The sequence below is a fragment of the Perognathus longimembris genome, chromosome 14 (genome assembly GCF_023159225.1).
Source record: "Perognathus longimembris pacificus isolate PPM17 chromosome 14, ASM2315922v1, whole genome shotgun sequence".
In the NCBI taxonomy this organism is placed as follows: Eukaryota; Metazoa; Chordata; class Mammalia; order Rodentia; family Heteromyidae; genus Perognathus; species Perognathus longimembris.
In genome coordinates, this window is record NC_063174.1 from 60756731 (window position 1) to 60771962 (window position 15232).

The window sequence follows — 15232 nt, forward strand, 5'->3', positions numbered from 1 at the left end:
CTCGCAGACCAGACTGCCACAGGGCGCACGTCGTAATGCCACCAAAACCTCCTCAGACGAGCAGCACGCCCTCTGCCTCCGAGTCCCGTTCTCCTCTGGCAAAACCTCCCCCTTGTAGCGGCTTTGAGGTGAAATTTCAGCAAAGTACTCAAAACAAATGACTCAGTTTTCAGACTTGCTAATGTTTGGGAGGACTTGCAGGAAATATTTTTAGTTTTGTTCAGCAGTTTACAGGACTGGCGTTTGCTGTGTCCTAGAACTTCCCGTCCGTGTTGTAAAGCCACACAAGCACTGGTGCGATCCTTCATTCACAGCGCCGGCCATCCTCGAGCGGTGTGCCCACGTGGACCCACGTGGCCATCTCTTCTTTTGGGGGCCCACCTCTGCCACCACCTCTGCGGGCCCTGTGCTCAGCCTCACTCTGCCACACCGCCCGCCCCCAGCCGGCTTCCTCCCTGGGCTGGCCCACGCCTGTCTAGGGGTCGTTCTCTGTGTTTGGACCGCCTGCTCGGCCTGCCAGAGAGAACTGTGGGACCGAGGCCGACCGAGCTGGCAAGCTGCTGTAGGTGTTTTAGGGCTACATGAACAAGAAAAAACAGAGCGTTCAGAACATGAACACACATAACGCAGCGGGAAATGCCTGCTACAAGCCCTCAGGAATACTGGGAGGGGGCGTGGTGTTTCACTGTGTAGCCCAGGCTGGCCTGGAACTTCTAGCCTCAAGCAATTCTGCTTCTGCCTCTGAAGTGCTGGGACTACGGGCATGCACAACTGTGCCCAGCAAAGGATCCATCTTTTGTGCATCAGTGTGCAACCTTCTGCTCCAAGAAGACATTCTCGGACCTCTCGGTGATCTGATTCAGTGATCAGAATCTCCGAAGATCCCCTCCCTCCTTTTGCACTCACAACCACCAAATGACTCTAGAGCTCTGGGAGACTTGAGAAAGCATGTTGCTAGCCACCTTTTTCTACAGGGGAGGAAAGCAAGCTCCCTGGTCTGGAGGGCGTGCAGGGGGCACTGAGGGACAGTGTGGAGACACATGGCAGCTCCTGGAGCTGATGCAGAGCTGCTGTCCTGGGACTTAGGCAAGTTGGGGTCAGCGGAGCCACTGGAGCAAGAAGGGGCCAGACGGCTTTCTCTGGAGGTGCGCTGTGCCAAAGCCGGAAGTGGTGTGAGAGAGAAGGGGAAAAGAGGGGAGGCAGGGAAGGGAGGCAGGCAGAGGGCGTTCTGAGGGAGGAACCCGAGTGGGGGATAGCACCGGAAGTCCTGGTGACTTGTCACCCAGAGGGCTACTGCAAGTCAGGCCGAGTGACCTGGTCTGACTGTAGGGAAGGGGCGTGCTCAGAGGCTGTGAGCAGTTGAGGTCGTCTGCCAGGAGGGATTGAGCAATAGAGCAGAAAGAGGATTGCCGGAACATGCGAGCCGGGGACAGCAGAGGTGGAGGGAGAGCCCATCAGCATGGACAGGCCATGAGCGGACTTGGGAAAGATGGTGAGTTGCGCGTCCAGAGAGGGAACTGAGACCTGGGCCCACTGGTATGGGAAGAGCAGCAGGACCCAGGAAAGGCCGGGGTAGACTTGGAGCCCTGAGGACCCAGGTGGTGGTGACTGCTGGCGTGCCATACAGGAATGCCGTTATCGTGCAATCTCAGTAGTTGCAAATGGTCCCCCGGCTCCAACTTCTGGGCTTCCGTTTCCTGGGTGGGATCTGCTCGCCCAAACCTAAAACAACACCTGAATGGATGGCCTGATGTCTGGGGGGGGGGGGGTGGTGTCGTAGCGTGGACTTGGCCAACGCAGGGCGGGGGAGGCCCCATCTCCAGCTCGGGAGCGCCGCACCGGGTAAGGCAGCTGTAGGAGCTGGGTGGGTGGGGTGCCCGCTGCCCTGTGGCACAGGGGCCCTGGGGACTCAAGCTGCTTTAATGACAGAGTCCAGATGCTTCTGAGGCTTGGGGAGCCGAGGTGGCCCTGACCTACTCAGCAACGGTTAGCAAGCCCATGCCCTGAGCAGCGCCAGCCAGATGAAGAGGCCCAGCCTCGGCTGGGTGCAGAGCTCAAGAAACAGCAGCTCGGGGGCAGGGTGGGGGGCAGGGTCTTCTGTGCCCACCCACACTTCTGCTTCTGGGAGGAGGGGTTTTTGCTTTTGTTTTGCCAGTCCTGGGGCTTGGACTCAGGGCCTGAGCACTGTCCCTGGCTTCTTTTTGCTCAGGGTTACTTAGCACTCTACCTCTAGAGCCACAGCACCACTTCTGCCTTTTTCTGTTTATGTGGTGCTGAGGAATTGAACTCACGGCTTTGTGTGTGCAGGGCACGCACTCTAACACTAAGCCACATTCCCAGCCCTGGGAGGAAGGTTTTTATGAGTCAGGTCACAGCAGAGAAGATGGAATGGAAGCCCAAATTGTATACAGCCACCACCACCACACCACCCCCGCCGCCTTGGTTCCCTCCAGGGGAGGTGCTGCGAAGCGTAGCCGGCAGCCCCGAAGCCTGGCTCCCCTGGGATCCAGGATGCGCTGGGGTGTGCTCCAGAGAGACGGTAGGAACAGGTATACCCGAGAGAAAGAAGCAGGCACATCCTCCAGTCGTCATCCTGAGGGAGAGGAGCCCCAGGCAGAAAATAGCTCCAGTGTAGCCCCAATTGTGTGGCATTCTAGAACAGTAAAGCCACACAATCCTTAGTGACAGAGATCAGATTCACACTTGCTTCAGTGGCAATGGCTGGCACACGAGGCCGCTTCTGGGGGATTTGTTAAGATCAGGGAACAGCATTCTTAAGGCTTGTACACACGTATGTAAATCCTACTAAAGAAAACACCCTAAATGAATAATGAGCTCCCAATAATGGAGAGCAGCAGTGGAAAGTGCTGATGCCAGCAGTTTACTTTGAAATACATTTAAAAGAAATGAAGACAAATTTGCGGGCTGTGGTGGTTCATATCTCAGTCTCGCTACTCAGGAGGCTGAGATCTGCGGATGGTGGTTTGAAGCCAGCCCAGGCAGGAAAGTCTGTGAGACTCTTATTTCCAATAAACTACTCAAAAGTGGTGAAAGTGGCACTGTGGCTCAAGTGGGAAAGCGCTAGCTCTTTGCTTCTGCCAGTCCTAGGGCTTAAACTCAGGGCCTTGGTACACTGTCCCTGTTTTGCTCAAGCGCTCTACCACTTGAGCCACACCGCCACTTCCGGCTCTTTCTGTTTCTTTGGTACTGAGGAATCGAACCCAGGGCTTCATGCATGCAAGGCGGGCACTCTGCCACTAAGCCATGTTCCCAGCCTCCCACAACCTATCATTAAAAGACAGGCTGGGCTCTAGGCCCAGAAGAGCTCCTCTCACCACCTCCCCCCCATTTGTCCTGCTCCTCTCCTGTGGAAGCTGAGTGAGGGGGTCATTTGCTTTGCTGTCCTGGGTTCTCATTGTTTCTGGCCTGGTCAGTTACCTTGCAGACACCGGGCCAGCCTAGGGGCAAAGCCCCCGCGGGCTCCCCTGCCCACCCTGAGCCAGCACAGCAGCTCCCTAGCTCCCCAGCTCTGTAAGCAGTGCGTTTTTGTCTCTTGAAAGGAACGCCGGTCAGTTTCAGCCGGATATAGCCCGACCCCTGGGCCAGCTGCTGCTCGTGCCTGCTGCCCACTCTGCCTTCCCCCCTCCCCCCCCCCGGGGCCCGGGGCAGGTGCAGAGCTCCTCCACCCCTGCACCTGTCACAGGCGCTCACTGTGGGGCCGGGCCGGACCCCGGACTGCTCTGCTCTCCAGCTCAAGGCGTCCGGACCGGTCAGCAAAGGGCATTGAAGGCGCCGGCACTGCCCCCGGGGAAAGCGGACGAGGACTTCCCGAGGAGCGGGGAGGCCGGCACGGGACCCACAGGTCCAGCTCCTGCCCGGCCTTCCTCACTGCCATCTCATCGGCTGGGCTGCAGGGGTGTCGGTCACCTGCAGCCAGGGTACAGGCAGGGCCAGCTGAAGTCGCCAGGAGGCTGGTGCGCCTGGCCATCTCTCTGGGTCTCCGTGTGTGCGGACGGCCAAGAGGAGGGTGCGCTCCGGCTGAGGAGGCCCCTTTGTGTTTCCAGCCCGCCGGGGTCACCTTGGTCAGTGTCCACTGCAGCCCCAACGACCAGATGCTGTGGGCACTGGACAGCCGGTGGAACGTGCACGTCCGGACGGGGGTCACCGAGGAGATGCCCGTGGGGACCGACTGGGAGCACGTGCCAGGTAAGAGGCGGCCGCCGTCCTGGCCTCCCGGGCCCGGTGCGGGCTAGAGGCCCAGCCGTCCCCAGGCCCCTCTGGGCTTGGCGGGCCTGCCCTGCCCGGGACCCCCATCCGGGGCCTCAGCCGGTGCTGATGGAGCCCCCGCTGTGCCCACAGGGCTGCAGGCCTGCCAGCTGGCCCTGAGCGCCCGGACGGTGTGGGCCCGGTGCCCGAATGGCGACCTCGCCCGCCGCTACGGCATCACAGACAAAAACCCCGCGGGGGACTACTGGAAGAAGATCCCCGGATGCGTGTCCTGCGTCACAGGCAGGTGCCGGGCGGGGCGGGGCGAGGCGGGGCCCAGAGCCTGGGCAGGGTGGCGCCACCGGCCCCGCAGAGTGACGGGAACGGAGTGACGGCAGAGGAGGCACGCCGCCAGCACCTGTGGACGCTCATGGGGCGGGGGGAGGACACTGCGCAGGCGTGGACGCCCCCAGGGGAGCACCGCCCCATCACACATACCTGGTAACACTAAGTGACGTCGGGAGGTGGAAGGGGCGATGCGCGTGCGGAGGGGTGGCCTTGTCCAGCCCCCCCCTCCACCCTCGGCGGTGTGGCTAACAGGGCCGCGGGCGGCTTCTGTCCGCAGTGACCCCCTCGGATGAGCTGTGGGCGGTGGGCCCCCCCGGCCACCTCCTCCAGAGGCTCACCAAGACGTTCAGCCACGCGCACGGCGCCCAGAAGAGCAGCCAGGCGGCCGCCCCGCACCCCGAGGACCTGGAGGACGAGTGGGAGGTCATCTGAGGGCGTCCGGGCCGCGCCTGGACGGGGAAGCCAGGGCTCGCGGACGCGCCCCGTCGGAACCCTACCCGGATGCGGCCAGGCGGGACCCCGACACCGCTTTCATCCACACTCACTCCTGCCACACCAGATCCGACCCACGGCCTCGCGCACGCGCCCCGCGCTGCTGCCCGCCATGTGCTCCGCACCCACGCCGAGCCAGGAGCCAGCACGGGCAGCGCAGCCCCCCGACAGATGTGTCCCCAGAAGTAACCCAGGCCCACAGCCGCAGGTCATTGCCACCAGCAGGTGTGCTGTGACAGTCCCCACGTCAGGACGAGGTGCTCTGGCGTGCGCCCGTGTTGGAGCGGGCACCGTCGCGTGCACTGGCACACGCACACACCCGGCGTAGAGGCCGGCGGGGCCGGGAGCCAGCGGGGGAGCCGACGGGAGCGCGTGAGCGATGTCAGCAGCGCGGCGGCCACGTCCTCAGAGGACGGCCCTGACCGCTGCCTTTCTGTTTGGTGTACTGCAAACCTACATGAGATACCTCACTCGAATCAAATCGTACAAACGTAGAAGAGACGCGGGCGGCGGGCCCTCGGTCCTTCCAGCGGGTGTCCCCCCCACGTCCTCTCCCTGGAGTGTGGGTGGGGCCTCGGTGGTGGGGCGGACACCCAGCAGGTGGAGCTCGAGTCTGCCGTCAGCGCAGCCGGCCATCACACCGTGGTCATGGGGACCGGCCCGCGCCCCCACCCCCCTGGGGCAGCTGAGCCTCAGGACCGGGCCGTGTCCCTGCCTGGGCCCGCGCCCCGGGATGGCCGCTTGGCCCACCCGCCTGCCCGCGGCCGGGCCGTCCTGCGATGCCTGTGCGTCGGGCCCCCAAGCCCAGCCGAGGGATGCCAGCCATGAGGAGGGAGGCTTCCGGGGCTCCACGAGGACCAGCTGCTGAACCCCTGACCTTCCCACTTTTATAGCGTCCTTTTGTAAGAGCTGGGTGGCAGCGGAGGCGGCCCGGCTGGCCTCGCCTCTTCTGCAGGTGCCGTGCCTTGTCCGCTCCTAGACAGCAGCGCTCTTTAGCCTGCGGGACGACAGTGCAATGAAACCCAAGCCTAGTGGAGACCTGCAAACTAGACCTCGCTCCAGTGCTTTGTAGGATTTGCCTTCTGGTTTCAATTCCTAGTTGTGCTTTGAGACTGTGCAATAAACTAGGCTTTTGCAAACCTGGCGAGTCGATGTTTGAGCTAGCTGGTGCCTCGCGGAGCCCCAGAGCTGTGCCCGGGGCGCTGCCAGCTCCACCGGCCAGCAGGCGCCGCCGTCCACTCCTGGGTCCGTGTTGCCCAGAGCAGGTCCTGAGTGTTGGCCACCCCAGTAAGGTGCACCCTCCGGCGGCCCTGGGGAAGGGTGTCTTACCCCGAACAAGCCAGAGCAGGGCCGTCTGCCCCTGCAGCCCAGGACAGCCTTGGGGGCCGAAGTCCCCAGCTCTGTATTCGCAGAGGAAACCCTGTGCCAGAAGCGCCCTGCTGGGCACTAAGGCTGCAGTCACGAACATGGCAGTGGCAGACCTGGGGCGAGCGGCAGCAGGACAGAAACAGGGAGTGAAGGGTTCTTTGTTACTCCAGGACAGGCAGCTAAACACAAGCCAACACATCAGACCGAAGGAAACGCTCACCCGCGACTCCCACGGGGATGTTTTTCTTGTGGACGCAGTCAGGTAGTGTTCAAATCGTGACGGTGCCCGCCAATGCCCAGGTTGCCGCTGGCTGCACCTGCAGCTTCTCGTCCTCCCTGAAGCCGTGGCCCTGGGCAACCAGGGAGCTGAGTCACACCGGAACCCGGGGGCAGCACACGGGGGTGGCAGGCCGTGCCGATGCCATCTCACAAACAGCCGAGGGCTGCCCAGGGCAGGGACGGCATGCCAAGTGGCTTCACAACTCAGGACCACTGTTAACTTTTTTTTGTTTTTTGTCAATCATGAGGCTTGAACTCAAGGGTCTGGGCACTGTCCCTGAGCTTTTCTGTCCCAGGCTAGTACTGTATCACATTGAGCCACTGCACTGCTTCCAGCTTTCTGATGTTTACTTGGAGGTGAATCTCAGACTTTAGCTGCCTGGGCTGGCTTCGAACCACCATCCTCAGATGTGAGTAGCTAGGATGACAGGCGTGAGCCACCAGCACCTGGTACCGTTATTTACTTTCATGGCAAAAACAGCCAATGGGAAAAACGACTTCTAACCTGTGGATGGCAAAGATAGGTTTTCTAAACTCAAATGATGGAAAAAGCTGCAGAAGAAAACCCATTCCTAGCCTGGCACACACAAGTCTCTGGGCTCCATCCCCAGCTCCGCAAAACCAACCAACCAGAATCCCAACACAGATCAAAAAGGAGGTAATTGCACGAAGCAAGACATGCGTGTTGGATGCTCACTGTAAGAACCTGTCCAGACCGGGAAGAGGGTGGTTGGGACATGGCTGGCAAAGGCGATGAAAGCATTGGCAGGCCCGGCACCTGCAAATCCACTTCCGGAAATCTGTCCTCGGACGGGTCTAAACACTCAAAGCACTAACACAGCCTGGCACTGGAAGGGCACTGTGAACTTGAGCACACCGAGGCCCGCAGCCGCCGCTGCCCAGTGCCCGTTTACAGAGGGTGCCGTGGGGCCCGCCTGTAATCTCAGCCGTAGATCAGAGCGAGAAGCAGGCAGTGCCTGGCAGTGTGTGCTCCTAGTGCTCTGCCCTTCCACCGGGGAGCAGAGGGCAAACGTGGGGCTGGGCGCGGTGGCCCACCCGTGCGGTGGAACCAGCTGGGAGGGCGGTCAGCCAGACCTGACGTCACAGACTACAAACCCACGGGCCAGGTGGGCCCCATGGTGAGAACTCGTGCCCGCTCCAGGCCCAGCTCAACCCCAGCACACAAGGGACACGAAGGTGGCATTTCTAGGCATATGATTTTAATCTCTTAATTTTGAGCCACAAAAATTTATTTATTCTAAAAATAAATGAAAGTTACATTTTAAAAAGAACAGTCATGGAGCTGGGAAGGTGGCCTAGTGCTAGAGCGCTTGCCTCGCATGCATGAAGCCCTGGGTTCGAATCCTCAGCACCATACAAGCACCAAAAGCCGGAAGTGGCGCTGAGGCTCAAGTGGTAGAGTGCTAGCCTTGAGCACAAAGAAGCCAGGGACAGTGCTCAGGCCCTGAGTCCAGGCCCCAGACTGGCAAAAACAATGGGGGTGGTGATACTGCTTATTTTGTTTTTTGAGACAGCCCTGCTTTGTGGTCCAGGCTGGCCTCAAACTCTCAACCCTCCTGCCTCTGGCTCCCAAGGGCACTGACTTAAGCGCTGCCACACCCAGCCCTGTGAGCTGTTCCTGGAAGCCTGAGCACACGGGGCCATCCTGACCATTGTCCCGACTTGCTGAGTGAGCCTGGCCTGGCCAGGCTGAGGCGACAGCCGCTGCTCCTCACAGTCCTGTGAAGCTGGCAGAATGGGGGAGACCACAGGAGAGCTGAGGGCCCACGCCACAGCAGCCCGGTCACACAGCGCCGCCAGGCGGGGGGCCAGAGGGCTTGCCTGGAGCCACGGCTTGGGCGGACTCAGGGCTCGTGGGGAGCCCAGCCTTGGCCCAGCCCCTCGCCCTCCACCACAGGCCCTGGGGTACAGGGAATGCTCTACTCTCCGCTGTGGGGCTCAGGACCTTGGGGACACAGGGCGCTCAGGGAAACTCAGACCGAACCAGTGAACCAACCCGCCCTTCCCCGCCGCCTCGGGGCGGCCACACCGACTGGGACGGCCGGTGAGGAGCGGCCGCGGTGCTCAGGCTGGAGGGCCGGGAGACCGATAAGCCGGGCTCCGAGGGGAGGCGGCCGGTCCTGCCCGCCCCTGTCCGGCAGCGCCCGCATGATAGGACAGGCCCTGCTTATCTGCCCGCCGCAGCCCAGGCCCCGCACTGCACTACGGGGCCAGACGAGCTCTGCCCTCGGCGCCCCCCAAGGCTGGTGCTGTAGGTGGCCCTTCCTCCGCCTTTACCCACCTGGAGCCACACAGAGCCCCCCGGGGCTGGCCTGCCCCACGCCCGCCTCGGGCCTCAGGCTCGCCTCTCCTGGTGACCCAGTGTACGGCACCCCTGAAAAACCTCGCGGCTCCCCCAGGCCAGGCGGCTGGAAGGGAAGCAGAGCAGCCCCTGGGCCTGGGCTGGGAGCTGAGGCCTGGACAGAGCTGCTGGGGGGCGGGGGGGGGGGGCAACCTGAGGGATCAAAGGGCCCCTGGCCGGTGTCCAGCCACCGAACTCCACAGGCCCCCAGTGCCTCCCCAGACGAGGCCTCGGCAGCCATGTCTAGTCCCCCCAAAGTGCACACATGGCACCCCCGGCGGACCAGGAGGAGCCTCTGACCCCTTCGTGCTGACCGGCCAGGACGCTGAGCGGGGCGGAACCTCCCCAACCTGGATCCCGGGGTGCCGGGGAGCCGCGACCCTCCCGTCCCGCATTTCCCGGCAGCAGAGCGGGGAGCCCGGTGACGACCCGAACCCCTCCAGACAGACAAGCCGGCCGGGCGGGTCCGCGGGTGGCAGGTGAGGCCTTCCCCTCCCCCCCTGCGGTGGCCGCCGCCTGCCCCCACCGGACGACAGCTGGCCGTCCGCTCCTGGCAGCACGTCAAGGGCACCCGGCCCGGGCCGGCGAGGTTGAATTTCACCGGCCGGCCATCCTCCCCGGTCCCGCGGCGGCGCCGTGCGCGGACGCCGCTTCTCCTCCCAGAGAAGGCCGTTCATCAACCGGTCCCCATCGCAGAACCTCCCAACGGGAACCCGCTCTCCGGCGGGGCGGGGAGCGCGCCCCTCGGTGCTCATGGCGCCCGTGGCCCCGCGGTGGGCAGCCGGCTGCGGAGGCCCAGGGCAGGGGCGGAGCCTGGTGCCGGCGACCGTGGGGAGCGAGAGGCGGGCAGGGGCAATCCGGGCCCGGGTAGGAAGCCACGGGGACGCCGAGGAAGTGGCGCCCAAGGTGGGGTGGGAACGGAGGGCGCAGCCCGGGTCGCACGTCACCCGGCCCCGCCTCGGCCAGCCTGCAGGATCGAGTCCAACCCCCTGCAAGCTGCCGAGGGCCTGGACGCCGGCGGCACGGGGCGTGGGGAGCGCGGCCTGTCCTCGGCACATTCCGTCCCCGGGCTCGCACACGTCAGTCCCCACCCCGCGCTGGCCAGGCTCCCGCCCGGCTCAGCTGCCAGCCTTCCGGGACGCCTCCCACTGGATCCGGGCGGGCAGCGGGCCGGAGCGCGACGCCCTGCCCGCCACGGCCCCGGGCCCAGCCCCAGCCCATCCCCCCACCCCCGCCCTCGGGCCCGCAACAGACGAGACAGGTCCTTGTGCGCGGAGGCCAGTGTATGTAAAGTGCCAGGTACAACGCTCGGGGGCCCCGGGCCTAGCCCTTGCCCGTGAGGTCCAGGGGCTGCAGGAAGGGCGGCAGCGGCAGCTCGTCCAGGGCCTCGGGGAAGCGGCCCGGGGAGATGGCGGTGACCAGCACCTGCATGGCGCGCACGAAGAGCGAGGGCGGCGCCAGCCCCGCCAGCCACTGGAACTTGTCCTCGCCCAGCAGCCGCTGCCAGCGCGGCCGGTCGCCCAGCAGCTCGGCGCGGCCGGCGGCGCCCGCGGGGGGGGCGTACAGCGCCAGCAGGTCGAGCAGCAGCAGGCGGCGCTGCCGCGGCTCCCCGGGGCCGGCGGGGGCGGCGGGGGCGGCCCCGGGGGCGGCGGCGGCGGCGGGGGGCGCGGGCCCGGCGTCGCGGCCCAGCTGGCGCAGCAGCAGCTCGAGCGGCGTGAGGCCGCCGCCGTCGCGCAGGCCCGGCGAGGCGCCGTGGCCCAGCAGCAGGAAGAGGCACTCGGGGCGCGCCAGCTCGCAGGCGGCGTGCAGCGCCGTGCCGCCGCCCTCCACGCGGCTGCAGCCCCTCCGGTCCAGCAGGCGCGCGCGCTCCTCGGCCGGGAAGTCGCGCACGGTGCGCAGGATGCGGCGCAGGATGCCCACGCGGTTGTAGCGCACGGCCAGGGCCACGTGCGGGCCGGGCGCGGCGCAGCAGCGGAAGCCGGCGCTGGGCGGGGCGAGCGCGCGGCGCGGGAAGGTGGCCAGCAGGTAGTGCGCGTAGGCCTGGTGGTCGTGCACGAGCGCGTAGAGCAGCGCCTCCGACGGCGAGTAGGCGGCCGCGCGCCCGCGCTCGTCCCAGTGGAAGGCCTCGCTGGCGCGCATGTCCTCCAGCAGCCACACCGGAAGCAGGTCGCGCACGGCCTGGTAGAAGGCGAAGGACGACTTCCGGCACTGCTTCTGCGCCCGCGAGCGGGCGGCCCCCGCACCTTCGGGCCCGCCGTCGGCGCCGCCCCCGAGCCGCGCGTCCCACGGCATGCTGAGCTGAGCGCGGGGCGCCGGGCCACCTCAGGGCATGGGCGCCGGCCACCAGGGATCCACCTGCGGGCGGGCGGAGGAATGGGTGTGGTGAGCCAGGGGGGACGGGGGTCTGGGACGGGGTCCCCCTTCCTCTCTCCCGCGCCTTCCCGCCACCACCCCGGGCGCTCCGGCTCCATCGTCTCCCGGGGCCCAGCGCCCTTCCGGTGGCATGGCGGCCCCGGGAGCTGCGGGAAGGGCTGCTCAAGCCCGGGCCGGACTCTCCCCGGAAAGCTCCAGCAAGTCCGTTCCCCACCCCTAAGCGGGCCTGTCCGCGGGGGTCCTGACCACTCCTCCTGGAGCCTCGCTGCGGGTGAGCGGAGGTGGGGGGGGGGGGTGGGGGGGACCCCCGACCCCCACCCCCCAGACCTACCTGGTTCCCGTAGCCAGGTGAAGCGCCTGGGTCTGAGAAGCCGGTTGTCACTTCCCCTCCTGGGACCTCAGCTTTCCCATCTGTAAGAGAAGGGTGAAGGGTGAACCCTGGGAGGCTGCGGCTGCCCGGGCGCGGGCGGGGTGAGGGGGGAGTGGCTGGGAGCCCCCGGGAGAAGCCAGCGGGGTGAGGGCGACCTGGACGGGCGCGGGCGGGCGTCTGCTCGGGGACAGTCCGCAGTCCCTGGGCCTGGACGAGCACCTCACCGACTTCCCTTGCCCTGGGTGCTGCCGTCCCATCCTCCAACCGAGGGGCACGGTGTGCAGGGGCGGTCACCCAGCTCGCGGGATGGCCAGCTCGGAGCCCAGGTCTCCGGCGTTCCCTTCGGGGCTCCCCCCATTCCCGGTGTGCTTAGCCCAGCCTCTGCCCTGAGCCCCAGGCCCGGCCTGAGCCCTGGCCTCTGACCCCTGAGGTCCAACTGCCCTCAGGCCTCCAGCAAGTGCCCCTCTGGCCACCAGGGGCAGGGGCGGCGGGCAGGCCCCGAGACCGGGCACCGTGAGGTGGGCTGCGGCAACGCCGCCCGAGCCCCGCACCCCGGGTGTACGGATCCGGCACGAGTGGGACGCCGGCGGGTTACGTAAAGTTCGGACGCCCCACGTCACCGGGCGGACTCCGGGCCGCGGCTCCGACACTGGGGGCTGGGCCGGCGGGGCCCGCGCACCCGGGCGGCCCGCCAGGTCCTCCCGGTCCCCCCCCCCCCCGGCGCGGGGGCGAGCCCGCACCTCCGCGGGCCGGTAGCCGACACGGCCGGCCCGGGCCGCACTGGCCGGCGCCCGCACGCAGGGGGCGGCGCCCCGGCCGGGGACTCACCGTGGGGGGCCGCGGGCCCGGACGTCCCGGCCCCCGCCGCGGGCCGGAGCGCGCAGGTCCCCGAGCCCCGGCCGGGAGCGATCAGCCGCCGCCCGCAGCCGCCCCGCCGCAGCCGCGCTCTGAGCCGCCGGGCCCGGTCGCAGGGCGGCGGTGCCGGCGCCAGCGGCGGGCGGGCGGGCGGCGCAGTGCGGCTGGAGCCAGACGGGACCGCGGGACCGTGCGCCGTCGCCATTGGCCCGCGCCGCCCGCCCCCGCCGCCGCCCATTGGCCGCCCCGCTGCACCATTGTTGCGTCACGAGCCGAGGGCGGGGCGCGCCGCGGGACCCGCGGAAAAGTTGGTGGAAACTTGAGGGCGTGCGGGTGGGGGGGTGCGCCCGCGGGGCGGGGCTCCCCGCCGCGGCCCACGTCCCTCCCCGCCCTGACCTCCGTGACCTTGAGAACACCCCGCGGCTGGGCGGGCGGGGGCGCGGGCCGGACGGGGTCCCCGAGCTCCCTCGCCGGCCTCCCAGGGATGTTTCTGGGCGCCTGCTGGGCCCCGCACTCAGTGCCCGACCTCATCCCAGCTCCTTGGGAGGCTGAGAGCCAGGGTCTCGCTTGGAAACCAGCCTGGGCAGGAAAGCCCTTCAGACTCATTTCCAATTCCTCACAAAGCTGCGTGGAGCTGCGGCTCTGGACAGCGTCCAGGCCCTGAGTTCAAGCCCCAGAACCAGCACAGAAACAAACACTGCATGGTCTTTCATCGCTGCCCGCAGTAGGTTGTGCTCCCCCCCCCCCCCGGAAATCCCACCTGAGGAGGACGTGGCCTCCAGGAGGGACGAGCCAGCCAGGAAGCCAGGCGCGTGAATGGAACGGGGCTGAGGTTTAGGGTCAGGGCCTGGGGGACTCCGAAGCCTGAGTGCCTTCCAGAAGCATCCACATGCGTTGTCACATGGCAGCAGCTCGGAGCCCTAGGTCTGTTTTGACCTTCCTCCCGGATCCCCAACTCAGCCGACCCCAGCATCTGCGCCGGGCAACCCCTCCGCCCCCCTGCAGGCTGCTTCCGGGCTCCCCCCCCCCCCGCACTTCCCGGAAGTGCCCGGCACTTCCTCAGCCCAGACCCGCCCGGCGGCCGCTCCCCGGGCAGGCGCTGGCCACGACCCCCCCCCCACCCCCCCACCCCCGCCTCCTCAGGGTAGGGGCTGGGGAACGTGCTTCTGGAATCCGCCCTCCGCACACGTGCACCCCCGTGTGCACCCCGAGCGGGGCGGGGCCTCCCGTGGCCCCGGCGGGCAGAAGAGCTGCTGGAGCCCCGAGAGGGGGCGGACAGTCAGGCCACGTCGGGGCAGGCCGGCGGCCTGGACCGCCCGGGGAGCGCCGAGCCACCGGGAGCAGCTCGCCTCGCCAGCCGCCAGCTCCCTGGGGGAGCTCGGACACAAACGGGGCGCTCGGACAGCCCCGCCCAGCCTTCACCACGGCTTCTCCCCCTTACTATCCACTCGTGGTGAGCGGCTGAGGATTGAACCCGGGACCTCAGTCCCGCCCTCCTCGCCTCAAAGCCTCCGTGTGGTGGGAGAGGACCGGCCTGTGGGCGCCTGCCGGCCCTGGGGGACACCCCAAGGAGGGAGGGCGGGGGGGGGGGCGCCCTGCTGCTCCAGCCACGGGGGGGGGGGCTTTCTAGCATTCTCCCCCACGGAGGCTATGAATGCAGCTGAGAGAGCTCACCGCAACCCCCCACCCCCGTGAAGAGCGCTGCCCGCCCTCCCGGCCCTGGGACGGTGCGGAGGGGCCTCTCAACCTCCGCTCCTCCCGGGGTCAGGACGGGCCGCGGCCCGTGGAGGACCTGGACGGGCGTGGAGGGCGGGGGCCCCGTGGGGGACCTGGACGGGCTGGGCGTGGAGGGCGGGGGCCCCGTGGGGGACCTGGACGGGCGTGGAGGACCTGGACGGGCGTGGAGGGCGGGGGCCCGTGGAGGACCTGGACGGGCGTGGAGGACCTGGACGGGCGTGGAGGGCGGGGGCCCGTGGAGGACCTGGACGGGCGTGGAGGACCTGGACGGGCGTGGAGGGCGGGGGCCCGTGGGGGACCTGGACGGGCTGGGCGTGGAGGGCGGGGGCCCCGTGGGGGACCTGGACGGGCTGGGCGTGGAGGGCGGGGGCCCCGTGGGGGACCCGGACGGGCGTGGAGGGCGGGGGCCCCGTGGAGGACCTGGACGGGCGTGGAGGGCGGGGGCCCCGTGGAGGACCTGGACGGGCGTGGAGGGCGGGGGCCCCGTGGAGGACCTGGACGGGCGTGGAGGGCGGGGGCCCGTGGGGGACCTGGACGGGCTGGGCGTGCAGGGCGGGGGCCCGTGGGGGACCTGGACGGGCTGGGCGTGGAGGGCGAGGGCCCGTGGGGGACCTGGACGGGCGTGGAGGGCGGGGGCCCCGTGGAGGACCTGGACGGGCGTGGAGGGTGGGGGCCCCGTGGGGACCTGGACGGGCTGGGCGTGGAGGGTGGGGGCCCCGTGGGGGACCTGGACGGGCTGGGCGTGGAGGGTGGGGGCCCCGTGGGGGACCTGGACGGGCTGGGCGTGGAGGGCGGGGGGCCGTGGAGGACCTGGAAGGGCTGGGCGTGGAGGGCGGGGGCCC

General features: G+C 67.6%; 2 protein-coding genes across 5 annotated transcripts in view; one reads left to right on the plus strand and one right to left on the minus strand.

Annotated features, from left to right (window-relative positions):
• The window catches only part of Tecpr2 (tectonin beta-propeller repeat containing 2), a 67065-nt gene extending 60825 nt beyond the window's left edge, over nucleotides 1-6240 (plus strand). Inside the window, exons 19-21 of the mRNA XM_048362402.1 lie at nucleotides 4065-4206; nucleotides 4360-4509; nucleotides 4832-6240. Of these exons, the coding sequence (XP_048218359.1) occupies nucleotides 4065-4206; nucleotides 4360-4509; nucleotides 4832-4986 (447 nt within the window). The 3' untranslated portion in view covers nucleotides 4987-6240. The remainder of the gene's footprint in view (nucleotides 1-4064; nucleotides 4207-4359; nucleotides 4510-4831) is intronic.
• A 4080-nt stretch (nucleotides 6241-10320) lies between these two features.
• Nucleotides 10321-12799, minus strand: Ankrd9 (ankyrin repeat domain 9). Of its 4 annotated transcripts, none has more exons than XM_048362423.1 (3): nucleotides 12627-12799; nucleotides 11760-11839; nucleotides 10321-11410 (listed from the first exon to the last, which is right to left on the minus strand). In XM_048362423.1, exon 3 carries the CDS (start codon nucleotides 11345-11347, stop codon nucleotides 10379-10381), a length of 969 nt encoding a protein of 322 aa, XP_048218380.1. In that variant the 5' UTR covers nucleotides 11348-11410; nucleotides 11760-11839; nucleotides 12627-12799; the 3' UTR covers nucleotides 10321-10378. The 4 variants fall into 4 exon arrangements, with proteins under 4 accessions (XP_048218380.1, XP_048218384.1, XP_048218381.1 ...); XM_048362427.1 differs by lacking the exon at nucleotides 12627-12799 and adding an exon at nucleotides 12539-12567; XM_048362424.1 differs by lacking the exon at nucleotides 12627-12799 and adding an exon at nucleotides 12018-12354.
• Nucleotides 12800-15232: the final 2433 nt, after the last annotated feature.